At 45.6% G+C, this 12403-nt stretch overlaps 1 protein-coding gene across 9 annotated transcripts in view; it reads right to left on the bottom strand.

Annotated features, from left to right (window-relative positions):
• GATAD2A (GATA zinc finger domain containing 2A) overlaps positions 1 to 12403 on the bottom strand; it is a 122922-nt gene that overhangs the window by 63749 nt on the left and 46770 nt on the right. For 6 of the 9 annotated variants that reach the window (XM_066350871.1, XM_066350892.1, XM_066350861.1 and 3 more), the window contains one exon: positions 5011 to 5098. The exons of 2 other annotated variants lie outside the window; for them this stretch is intronic. In XM_066350871.1, coding sequence (XP_066206968.1) covers positions 5011 to 5025 — 15 coding nt within the window. In that variant the 5' untranslated portion in view covers positions 5026 to 5098. Of the gene's footprint in view, positions 1 to 4298; positions 4450 to 5010; positions 5099 to 12403 lie in introns of those variants that run through there. One more of the 9 variants, XM_066350851.1, reaches the window with a different exon arrangement.

Raw genomic sequence — 12403 nt, 5'->3', positions numbered from 1 at the left:
CTATAACACACAAAATTGAGACTATTGGTATTAATCTGAAACCAAAATATGATTCCTAAAAACATTTTAAATAATTAAAAAGTTTTCATTTTGACGTTATGGTGTATCTCACTAAAACATTTACAGTATAGTCAAACTACTATGTTTTAAGTCATGTAAAATAAATTCTTTCTGAGAGACTAAGTTACCAACTTGAGTCGTAACTGACATGCATCCTAGATTCACTTATTCCTTTTTTGCTTTAGTTTTTAGGGATTGCCACCACCCCTCCCTGACATGGTTTTATTTTATAATTAGTAAAACACACACCCAGTGCTACGGAAAGGACAATCCAGGTAAGCCTCCAGTAACCCTGTCCCCTCTCATTCCTCTTCCCAGAGGTGACCATGTGTGGTTCATTTATTGGTTATACTTCCATTTTTTTTTGTATTTTTCCGAAGCTGGAAATGGGGAGGCAGTCAGACAGACTCCCGCATGCACCCAACCGGGATCCACCCGGCATGCCCACCAGGGGGCGACGCTCTGCCCATCTTGGGGCGTCGCTCTGCTGCAATCAGAGCCATTCTAGCGCCTGAGGCAGAGGCCACAGAGCCATCCTCAGCGCCCGGGCAAACTTTGCTCCAGTAAAGCCCTGGCTGCGGGAGGGGAAGAGAGAGACAGAGAGGAAGGAGAAGGGGAGGGGTGGAGAAGCAGATGGGCGCCTCTCCTGTGTGCCCTGGCCGGGAATTGAACCCAGGACTCCTGCATGCCAGGCTGACGCTCTACCACTGAGCCAACTGGCCAAGGCCTCCATTTTTTAAATTAAATACAGCACATATATCCATATTCTCCCACCTCTCCTTAGATAAAAGTGAGCACACTACAGCTCTTTAACCTTCACCTTGTTCTTTTTTCCACTTATCATTTCACCCTAGAAATCCTATCACCATGACATGAAGATCTTATCCTTCCTTCGCTGAGGGGCTCAGCTCCCCCATCAGTCCCCAGCTCCATCTGACAAACAAGTAATTCATTTCCAGTTTTGCTACTTCAAAATGTTGTACTGGACAGCCCTAACACAATCCTTATTTCTAACAGTGTATCTTTGGGAAACATTTTTAGAATTACTGGAGCAGAGGAATTATAAACCCCCCCTAAAGCAACATATGATAGTGCCTGATTCCCAACAGAATTGTATCCACCTCTGTGACAAAAGAGCAGTAATGTTTTAACGAACCTCAAACAATCATTAGTATCAGAGAGACTGAACATCTTCCATACCTTGGTTGGTTAAGGAACATCTGTTTTAGTTACTCTTCCTATGAACTATCAGTAAGTCACATCCACTTTTAATCCTGAACAACCAGCACAAGGCCCATCTCTTGGAACACGAGCAATGTGTACCTGCTAAACGAACAGGGCCCAACAGGATAACTTCAAGGGTGAACACCATGTCCATTAGCCCAAGCAGGCAGCCTGACTCGTAGCGTGCACACCAACAACTACATACAATGTGGGTGTTGTGTGAGGGCTGTCTAAGCCTCGTGCCTTGCCAAGAGTCAGTCCTCTTCCCAACCTGCTCCTCCTCTGTAGTAAGTTCTGGGTGATAGGAATGAGCACACCCCAGCCAACCACACGCTGTGGTTCAATTAAAGTGGGTATGAGGCCCTGGCCGATTGGCTCAGTGGTAGAGCGTCGGCCTGGCGTGCAGAAGTCCCGTGTTCTATTCCCGGCCAGGGCACACAGGAGAAGCGCCCATCTGCTTCTCCACCCCTCCCCCTCTCCTTCCTCTCTGTCTCTCTCTTCCCCTCCCGCAGCCAAGGCTCCATTGGAGCAAAGATGGCCCGGGCGCTGGGGATGGCTCCTTGGCCTCTGCCCCAGGCGCTGGAGTGGCTCTGGTCACAACAGAGCGATGCCCTGGAGGGGCAGAGCATCGCCCCCTGGTGGGCATGCCGGGTGGATCCCGGATCGGGCGCATGCGGGAGTCTGTCGGACTGTCTCTCCCCATTTCCAGCTTCAGAAAAATACAAAAAAAAAAGGGGGGGGGTATGAGCTGGTAGTAATCAGAAATAGCCTAAAATCAACTGATTTGTTGGGTTGACTTATATTCCACTACAAAAAGCACACAAGCTGACATATTTATAAATCTTTCAGAAATAATTACCCAAGGCGTCACATGACCTGTGGTGGTACAGTGGATGGAGCGTCAACCTGGAATGCTGGGGTCACCAGTTTGAGGCCCTAGGCTTGCCTGGTCAAGGTACGTATGAGAAGAAAATATTATGAATTGATGCTTCCCACTCCTCCTCGCCTTCTCTCTCCTCTCTCTAAAAAGCAATAAATAAAAAAATTTTAAAATAATCACTCGGCCCTGGCTGGTTGGCTCAGTGGTAGAGCATTGGCCTGGCATGCAGAAGTCCCGGGTTCGATTCCCGGCCAGGGCACACAGGAGAGGCGCCCATTTGCTTCTCCACCCACTCCTCCTTCCTCTCTGTCTCTCTCTTCCCCTCCCGCAGCCGAGGCTCCATTGGAGCAAAGATGGCCCGGGCGCTGGGGATGGCTCCTTGGCCTCTGCCCCAGGCGCTGGAGTGGCTCTGGTCGCAACAGAGCGACGCCCCGGAGGGGCAGAGCATCGCCCCCTGGTGGGCAGAGCGTTGCCCCCTGGTGGGCGTGCCGGGTGGATCCTGGTCGGGCGCATGCGGGAGTCTGTCGGACTATCTCTCCCTGTTTCCAGCTTCAGAAAAATACAAAAAAAATAAATACTCAAGGGTGTTTTTTGCCTGACACTGACCATCATGTGCCATGACTGTTCAGAGACCGTCCTTTCCCATCAAACCCCTTCACACACTAGGTAGAGGAAGGCAGGGCCTGAGAAACACCTGGGATGACTTCCAAAAATTCTGTTCCAAACCCCCAAACTGACTGCTTGTAATGCTATGGCTTTCTCTTCTCTGTTGGTGCTGTGACAAGGGAAGGAGGAGGTTTCATTCATTCATTCACTCATTCATTCACTACTTACTTACTGCTTAGACCAGACAGAAGTGAGGGGCACCTAGCCTCAAACCTTGGAGAACCCTGAGCCAGCCACTCACTCTACTGGGCTAGAAGTAATATCTTTCTGAGATGTGAAGTTCCATGATTTTTAAATGCTAATGTTTACAGAGACCCTGTTGAAAGCCAAGTGCCAGGCTAATGTTCTTCATGGCTATTCCACCACATGCTGCCACCAGCCCCAGGTAACAAGCACTGTCAACACTGACAATCCTCAAGAAACTCTACAAAACTAGCACAGACTTGTTGTCTCCAAAGAGTTCTGGGGCCTCAGGCAGGGGCAGGAGATTAAACGCTGTAGCCACCACAACAAGTTTGGGGGTTCCTCAAAACATTAAACAGTTACCACATGACCCAGCAATTCCACTCTTATGTATATATTCAAAGGAACAAAAAACATCTATACAAATTTGCAAACACAAATGTTCACAACAGCACTATTCACAATGTCTAAAAGGTGGAAACAGTCCAAATTCATCCTAGATGAGTAAAACAAAATGAGGGCCCCATCTGTCCAATGGAATATTACACAGCTATAAAAATATATGAGGTACTGATTCATGCTACAAAGTAGATGAACTTCAAAAACATTACACTGAGGCCCTGGCTGGATAACTTGGTTGGTTAAGAGCATCATCCAGAAGCACAGAGGTTGTCGCTTCAATCCCCAGTCAGGGCACATACAGGAACAGATTGATGTTCCTCTGTTTCTCTTGCTCTCTTCCTCTCACTAAAATCAATAAATTAAAAAAAAAAACAGACATTACACTGAGTAAGAGAAGTCAAACATGCAATGTCATAGGTTGTATGAATATGAAGTGTCCAGACAGATAAATCTGTAGACACAGAAAATAGATTAGCAGTTGCCAGGGGCTGGGAAAAGGGAATATAGAGTGACTGCTAATGTAGACGGGGTTTTTTTTTGAGGTGATGAAAGTAATCTGGAAATAGATAGAGGTGATGGTTGCAATCACTCCTGAATATTAAAAAAAAAAATCTCTGAAATGTATAAGTGGGTAAATTGTATGATATAAAATCTTCGATTAAAAAATTTTTTAACCATTAGTAAAATTTGTTTTTGTTAGAATTTTCTGTAAATGTTTTTCTGACACCAGGATTACTTGATCATGCCCATATTTTCTTGCTATTGGCAGGTAAGAACTGAAACCTAACAAAACAGACCCTTGTTAAACATCAAGCTCAGCCCAGCAGGCAAGTCAAGCAGTCAAACGGATGGTGCAGCTCTTTATGCAGGTTAGGACACGTACCTTTCAGCAGTCACCTGTTGGCTGGACTATAAGAGGAAGCAGTTGACTGACTCAGGAGGTCTCCATACTGCCTCCAAGTCCTATGATGACTCCAGGTTCTACATTCTCCTGCAGACAGGCAGCCTTCAGCCAAAACATTGCTGGCCAGGCACTGATACAACAGACAAAATCCTACCTGGATGGTGGGCTCTGCCTAATGGGTCTGGACAGCCCTTGACAAAGCCTACACTTAACAGCTCTAAGCAGTGTAGCAGAGTATGTGTGTTTGGGGGGCCGGGGAGCGGCTCGATTTACCCACAGACACAAGATAAGGGCAACCAGTTCCAAACACTGCTGACAACAGTTAAGGAAAAATTGTTTTGGTAAGCACTAGGAAATCACAGAAATGGCCAGAGGGCCAAGGCCACCTGGCCAAGATTATTTTCTGCCCCTGATTCTCAAGAGGATGGCTCATCCTATTAAAGCCAGGGCTTTTTAAGTGAGTGACCCCTGAAACACAGGGGAAGAACAAACGAACGCAGGCAGGGCCTGGTGGCCCCATGGAGACAGTCTTAGTGTAAATCTGGGAGGGACTTGCCTCCCTCCATTTTCTCTACGAGGCTGCCATCAGCTTTTGAAGTGGCACTCAGTTTCAAATGTCCAAAGAACTGAATGAGGCCTACTGGGCAAGTCAGAACCTTCGTTACATAAATACCAGAACATAAGCACTCACCTGGCTTCTGGGCATGGGACTCTGGTCCTACCAGCTGACCATGGCAGCAGCTATTTAAAAGGCAACTCGCATCAATGTGCTTACCAACCTAAAGTGAAGAACAGAGAAACACTGAGTTTCCAAGGAAATTTTCTGGAATATTCTGGCAGTTTTAAATGCCACCAACCCTGAATTACAGTGAAATTTTAGATTTCAACCAGAACTCTGTCTCAGCTATCTTCCACAGCAGCTAAGAAAATAAATTTCTATCCGTCTCTGACCTATGACCAGATGTGGTGCTAACCAACAAACACATGGCAGATGCTGTCATCAATAATATGATAGACACATAAAGTGTTATGTAGCCAAAGACCCAGAAAATGGTTCAAGGTTTGACTGTGATAGAGTAATGACATTAACAGCAGGAACAGTAATACCCAGCATTTACTAGGTACTTAAGAGTTAGTTCCAGGTACTGTGCTAGAAAACTTAGTATATCTCTATGAATCCCCAGGACAACCTTAGGGGCAGGTTCCAGAATCATACTTATTTTACAGATAAAGAATCTGATACGTCTAATACTCATGAACTCACCCAGGGTCTACCTCTCCAGATGTGACTTCTTTGCTCCAATGTGTGTTCCCTGGCACAGATCCCAGAGAAACTACCTACCATTCCAGTGCAGGGTTTGCACTCAAGAGGTTGAGGGTGCAATGTACCTGAGGACAGGGACACTTTACCTCCCTAATGGAGGTGGCTTCACCATTATGGGGCAACTCACAGTTTTACCCCAAGGATCATCTCCACAGAGCTAACAATGCCCAGGAAGAAAGGGGCTGCCCATCTTACAGACAGGAAAACTAAGGCTCGAAAATATTCGGGAACTGTCCCAAAGTCACAGAGACAGCTGGCTCCAGGACTTCACCTTCTTTGTGACATCAGATGTCCAGAGCTGCAGGTACATAGGCTAACCCCAGTGAACCAGCCAAATCCTGGACTCCTAGGTAGTGAGAGTATTGTCAGTACTACCCCTGCTATCATTCTTTGCTCCCACATGACTAGAAGAGCTTGCTCTAATATGAAACCTTTATTTTTAAACTGTGTTCACAGTGATTCACAGCTCATAGATGGTGAAAAACACTCCCACAGGAAAACTTGCAAAATAAGTATCAGTGAACTCTACTGAAAGAACTTTGGGCACCAAGGAGCACACAATGTATTCCTTAGTGAGGTACAGGGCAAGAAACACAGTGGATACAGTTTATCCTAGTTCTTCCATACCTCCTAAGGAGAGGCCCCTCTCTGTTATAAAGGGGGAAGCCCTAGAAACAGGAACCCTGAACTTTCCAAGCAACTGCTCTCTTCAGGATCAAGGTTAACAGACAAAGTCTATTGCCAGTATTTCTACACACTGGCAACAAACAACAAGAACTCAAAGCTTTAAAAAAAATCCATTCACGATAGCATAAACGTGAAATACTTAAGGATAAATTTAATTTTTAAAAGATGTGTAAGACGTATAAATTGAAAACTATAATATATCCTTGAGAGAAATGAAAAGAAAACTAAATAAAGAGGTCTTGTACATGGATCAGAGGTATCAAGTCTCTCCCTCAAATTGATCCGCAGACTCAGTGCTGTCACAACCAAAAATTCCTAACATGCCTTTCTGTAGAAAAGAATCAAAAGCTGATTCTAAAATTTATATGGAAATGCAAAGTACCTGGTAGTGAAAACAACATTGAGAAATTAGGAGAGCTTACCCTACCTGAGCTTAAGACTTACCACAGGCTACAAAAACCAAGTCTGTGACATGGACATATAGACAGACATATACATGGATGACCAGAATACATCTATGAACAGGTAGACAACTGATTTTTGACAAAGATTCAAGTGTCCTATTCCGTGAGACTACAAGACACTAGTCAACATTTTCTGGGGGATTAACTGGCAAGGAGGAAGGTCATCTTAATCTGTTATCACAACACGCAGTGCATCATGGATAGAGTGCAATATGCAAATTTTAAGGTCACAGACCTTCACGCTCCACCATCTTAGATGGCTTTCCCTATCTTAGCTCATTGGCAAATCCACAGTCTACCAGTTGCTCAGATTAAAATTGAAGTTGACCTTCTGATCAGACTACTGCACTATCCAGTCCATCAAGAAATCCTATTGAGCCTGACCAGGCGGTGGCGCAGTGGATAGAGCGACAGACTGGGATGTGGAGGACCCAGGTTCAAGAAGGTCGCCAGCTTGAGCGCGGGCTCATCTGTTTTGAGCAAGGCTCATCAGCTTAAGTCCAAGGTCGCTGGCTCAAGCAAGGGGTCACTCACTCGGCCTGCTGTAGCGCCCTGGTCAAGGCATATATGAGAAATCAATCAATGAACAACTAAGGAGCCGCAACAAAGAATTGATGTTTCTCATCTCTCTTCCTTCCTGTCTGTCTGTCCGTCCCTATCTGTCCCTCTCTCTGACTTGCTCTGTCTCTGTCAAAAGAAAAAGAGGGAAGGGAGGGAGGGATGCTATTGATTCTGCCATCAAACACACCTGGGATCCAACTGCTTCTCACACCTCCACTGGCCACACTATCATCCCTGATATAATGGAGACCAGCAAACTAGATCCCCTGCTTTCACTTCTCAGCTTGAAACCCTCTAAAGGCCCTTCATTCATTTAGAATAAAGCTCAAGCCTCCCCTGAATTTGGGAGGTCCAACTACCACTGCCTGCTTATCTTGCTCCAGCCATGCTAGCCTCCTGGCCATGATTCCAATACACCAGGCATCCTCCTCACCTTGGGGTCTTTTTACATTTTAAACAAAACTCCAAATACTTTATCATTTTGACAATTAATTCTTCAATTTACATTCAAAATTTAAAAAGACCTTTGAAAACATAACTACCATACAAAAATCCCTAAATGTCAACAAATGCCCAGTCCATATTCAGTTCACAATTTCTCAGAAATGTCTGTTTACAGCCTGTTCTAACAATAGTTGCCAGAGCATTTGTGCTAGCTGCTCCCGCTGTTTCCATCACTATCCTTGCAGATGGCTGACCCCCACCCACAATGTCCCCCCAAGTTGCTTCTCAAATGTCTCCCTCACAGAGGCCCACCCTCTGCTTCTCCTCACAGCCCTAGCTATACTGCATGCTCCACACAAGGCAGCTTACTGTGTTTATGGACTTTCTCACCTGACAAAAACATATTAATAAATGCCACAAAAAAAGGGATGTCTGTCTGCCTGATGCCTGTTTTATTCCAAGCACCTAGAACAGTCAGACACGTACCAGGTACCTAACAAATATTTATGGAATGAATGAAACAGGACAGTTTACCATTGAAGAAGAAACCAATCTGAGGAGCAGCAGACACTCAAATACAATTAGTGTGAAATTCAAAAAGGAGCTGAAATCAAGCAGAGACCACTCTGCACCATGAGAACGGGGAGTATTTCTCTAAAATAAACTATAATCGCTTTTCACTGATATATTACTTGGACTGTTTTGCCATCCACTGGCACTAGCTGGGTTTAGAGAGCTTTTACTGTTTTTATTTCCAACCTATACATTTAAAACAGTATCAAGTAACCCTTAAGTACACAATTACCAACTCATAAGAGACTCTTCTGCTCTCTTGATAAATCATTATGGTTTGGCTTTGACCCTGCATCTGGGTACTCCACTTAAACACACACACACACACACATACACACACACACACACACACACACCAACTCTGAGACACACTCCACACAACGATTAAAGAGATCACACTTGCTGAGAGGGCAGCCATGGTGATTAACACGAAATCAAGTCACTGCACTTTGGGCAACAGAAGTCCTTTGTTGCCATTTCATCCTCTCAGCTCAAGCAAGTAACATTGGCTCCCTTTTAACTTTGGGGGAAGGTGCCCCAGCCAGACACTTGGCTGCAATATGGGAAGCTCAAGTTCTGAGGAGATGGTCGGGCTGCAGGCACCCGTGGCTAGCGCAGAGACAAGTCTCTGGGGCTGTGGGCACCTCACAGGGAAGCCTAGGCTCTCCAAGGCATCCCTAGACTGCCTGTTGTCCCTGCCAGAGGTCTAGCCATTATGAAAGCTGCACACTTCTGGTCCCCTCATAGCACCCTCTGCAATAACCAAACACTTGTGCTATTGCTAAAGTTCTTTAACTGTGTTTGCACTCAAATATTTACCACTCTGGCTCAAATCCATTCCTGGGAACATGACATTAGGCCAAAAAACTCTGAGGTGAAACCCAATGACACATGCAACTTCTCCCACCCCCACGTCCACACAAAGTCCACTTGTCCTATGCAATCAAAGTGCCCCTGAAGGGTCACCGAGACCAGTTGTCGGCAAACTGCAGCTCATGAGCCACATGCAGCTCTTTGGCCCCTTGAGTGTGGCTCTTCCACAAAATACCATGTGTGGGAGCTACCTCAATAAGGAATGTACCTACCTATATAGTTTAAGTTTAAAAAATTTGGCTCTCAAAAGAAATTTCAATCATTGTACTGCTGATATTTGGCTCTGTTGACTAATGAGTTTGCCGACCACTGACCTAGACCCTCTCAGTCTTAACCTCACTGCCAAACTGTCAATAAGAGTACTCCCTGGCCAGCCCTATCTGAATGGGAGAAACTAAGGCAGGGCAACTGTGGAATATGTCAAGGAAGCCCACAGGTCATACTGCTCCAACATGTGCTGGTTGGTTGGGAAAGGATTCACTTGAGCAGACAATTGGGTTTTCTAATATGGAGACAGCAAACTACTACTCGGGCCTGTTGTGGTGAGTGGTTTTCCTGGGACACAGCCATGCCCACCCAAGTACACACTGTCTACAGCTGCTTCACTCACAAAGTAGAGTAGCGACAGAATTAGTACCACCCTAAAAGCCCAAAATATTGACTACCTGGATCCTTGAAAGCAGGAAGAAACTGTAGCCCTGATAGACTGTGCTGAGTATTACAAGGACATTGGTAATTCAGCACAGAGGCATGCCTGAGATAAAAAGTTAGGGCAGGAGCACACCAAGGAGGTGCTCCTGCTCCAAGTCAGTCCCAGAGGACAAAGCTGTACCTGCTCTCCCCAAGGCATGGAGCCTCATTAACCTGCAGAGCAGGAGAGAGCATGACTTGGCAGACTAAAGGCAAAGAATCAGCCCATGAGGGCCACTGAGCTGACAGTGAGGACACACAAGCCTATCCTTGGCAACCAGAGCTGGGCTGCCTTCATTGTCAAGCTGAGGCATCCACTGGGGTAGCAGCCAGTATGCGCTCTCTAAGGCTGTAGTGTGCCTCAACCTGTCTTAATTCAGCCACAGTAACCACACCCTCACTGAGGAACAGATGTACCACTCCTTGTACTGCGTCAATAAGGCCATTCATAAAGTCCCTTAAAAATTCTCCAAAGTGGCCCTGGCCGGTTGGCTCAGTGGTAGAACGTCGGCCCGGCATGTGGAAGTCCTGGGATCGATTCCCGGTCAGGGCACACAGGAGAAGCATCCATCTGCTTCTCCACCCTTCCCCTTCTCCTTTCTCTTTCTCTTCCCCTTTCCCAGCCAAGGCTCCCTGGAAGTAAAGTGGCCCGGGGCGCTGAGGATGGCTCCGGTTGCAGCAGAGCAACGCACCAGAAGGGCCAAGCATCGCCCCCTGGTGGGCATGCTGGTAGATCCCAGTTGGGCGCATGTGGGAGTCTGTCTGCCTGCCGCCCCCTGATTCTTACTTCAGAAAAATAAAATTAAAAAAATAAATAAAAACCCTCCCCAAAGCTAGCAACACCTCACCATGGCCTTCAAGGCTATGCTTGCTTTAGGCCCAGGTGACCTTACAGAAGTCATCTAGCATACATGTACATGTGTATACACACTCTCACACACACATACACACACCATGCTACTGGCTCCAACTACATTGACTTTTGTCTCAATTCTTCACACCTTCCACACCTGCTGGCCTCTACTGCCAGGCCTTTCCACATGCTGTTCCCAACGCTGGGACTGCTCTTCCTTTCGCTTATCTTTCAGACACAAACATCTGTTATTCAGACTCATTCTACTGGAACAGCTCTCACCCATCCCCTCTTCCATCCCTGAGGACTAAAGCCCCCTCACTTGGCACAGCTGAAACTTGACATCTGTCATCAAGCATCCCACTAGGTTCTATTCCCCAAATGTTCCACAAGAGGAAAGGCTCTTGCTCATCTCCTTATCCAATGTCCAACAAAGCACACAAGAGGAAATGGTGAAATGGAATCCTCCCTGAGTTATAAATACCCATCCACTATGCTTCTACCATAAACTTGAGTCGAAAACATAACAATACAAATATAAACTCTATCCAGAACGAAGCAGCATGGAGACAGGCAAAGACAAAGCCCACTATAGGCAAAGGGGAAGCTCTCTCTGTCTCTTGGACATGGCTGTTTGGAGAAATGTACTTGAAGGTTCCAGAGGCCACTATGACCTCATACCTTGAAGGGCCTCCCTATTATCACTGAGATGTGTGAAAAATACCTCACTACCCATAGGCCTACATCTTTCACTTCCCTCCTCCTTTCTTATCCTACACTAAAATATCCAGCGATAGTCCTTCCCCACTATGTCCTCTCCAACACTTGACTCCACCACACCCCTCTTTTTCTCCTAAACATTCCAGTAGTCCCTCCCTTTCACACCACTAAACCATCACCTATGTTTCAGTGCTTACTCCTGATGAAATCACTAGCTGCAGGAGCCCACCTGGCCCCTTGGGCCTTGGGACAATCCTGAGGACCAAGTGACAGGCTCTAGAACCAGGCAGGTTCTCAAACAGAAGCAGTTAGCTCGTACTTTTACTACTGTGATTGATGCTGTTCCTGAAAATACTGACTCCTTTCTACAGGTTCCTTTTAGTGCATCCACCCTTGCTCCCTAGCAGCTGCCCAGGAAAGTCTACACAGCAGTTCAAAACTTCAGATATTTAGGACAACAGAGGCAAGAATATTCAATGAGGTAAAGAGAGTCTATTCAGTAAATGGTGTTGGAAAACTGGACAAATACAAAAAAATAAAACTAGACCACCTTCTTATACCATAAACAAAAATAAACTCAATTCAAAATGAATTAAAGACAAATATAAGACCTGAAATCATAAAACTCCTAGAAGAAAACATAGGCAGTAAACTCTGACATTGTTCTCAGTAATATTTCTGTTGATCTATCTCTTCGAGCAAAAAAAAAAAAAAGAAAAGTAAACAAATAGAACTATATCAAACTAAAAAGTTTTTGCACATCAAGGAAAACCACCACCAAAACAAAAAGATAACCTACAAATTGTGAAAGATATTCTTCGCCAATGACACATCCAATAAGGGGTTCATCTCAAAATTTATAAAGAATATGCCTGACCTGTGGTGGCACAGTGGA

The sequence above is a fragment of the Saccopteryx leptura genome, chromosome 1 (genome assembly GCF_036850995.1).
Source record: "Saccopteryx leptura isolate mSacLep1 chromosome 1, mSacLep1_pri_phased_curated, whole genome shotgun sequence".
In the NCBI taxonomy this organism is placed as follows: domain Eukaryota; kingdom Metazoa; phylum Chordata; class Mammalia; order Chiroptera; family Emballonuridae; genus Saccopteryx; species Saccopteryx leptura.
This window is presented reverse-complemented; position numbering and strand designations above follow the sequence as displayed.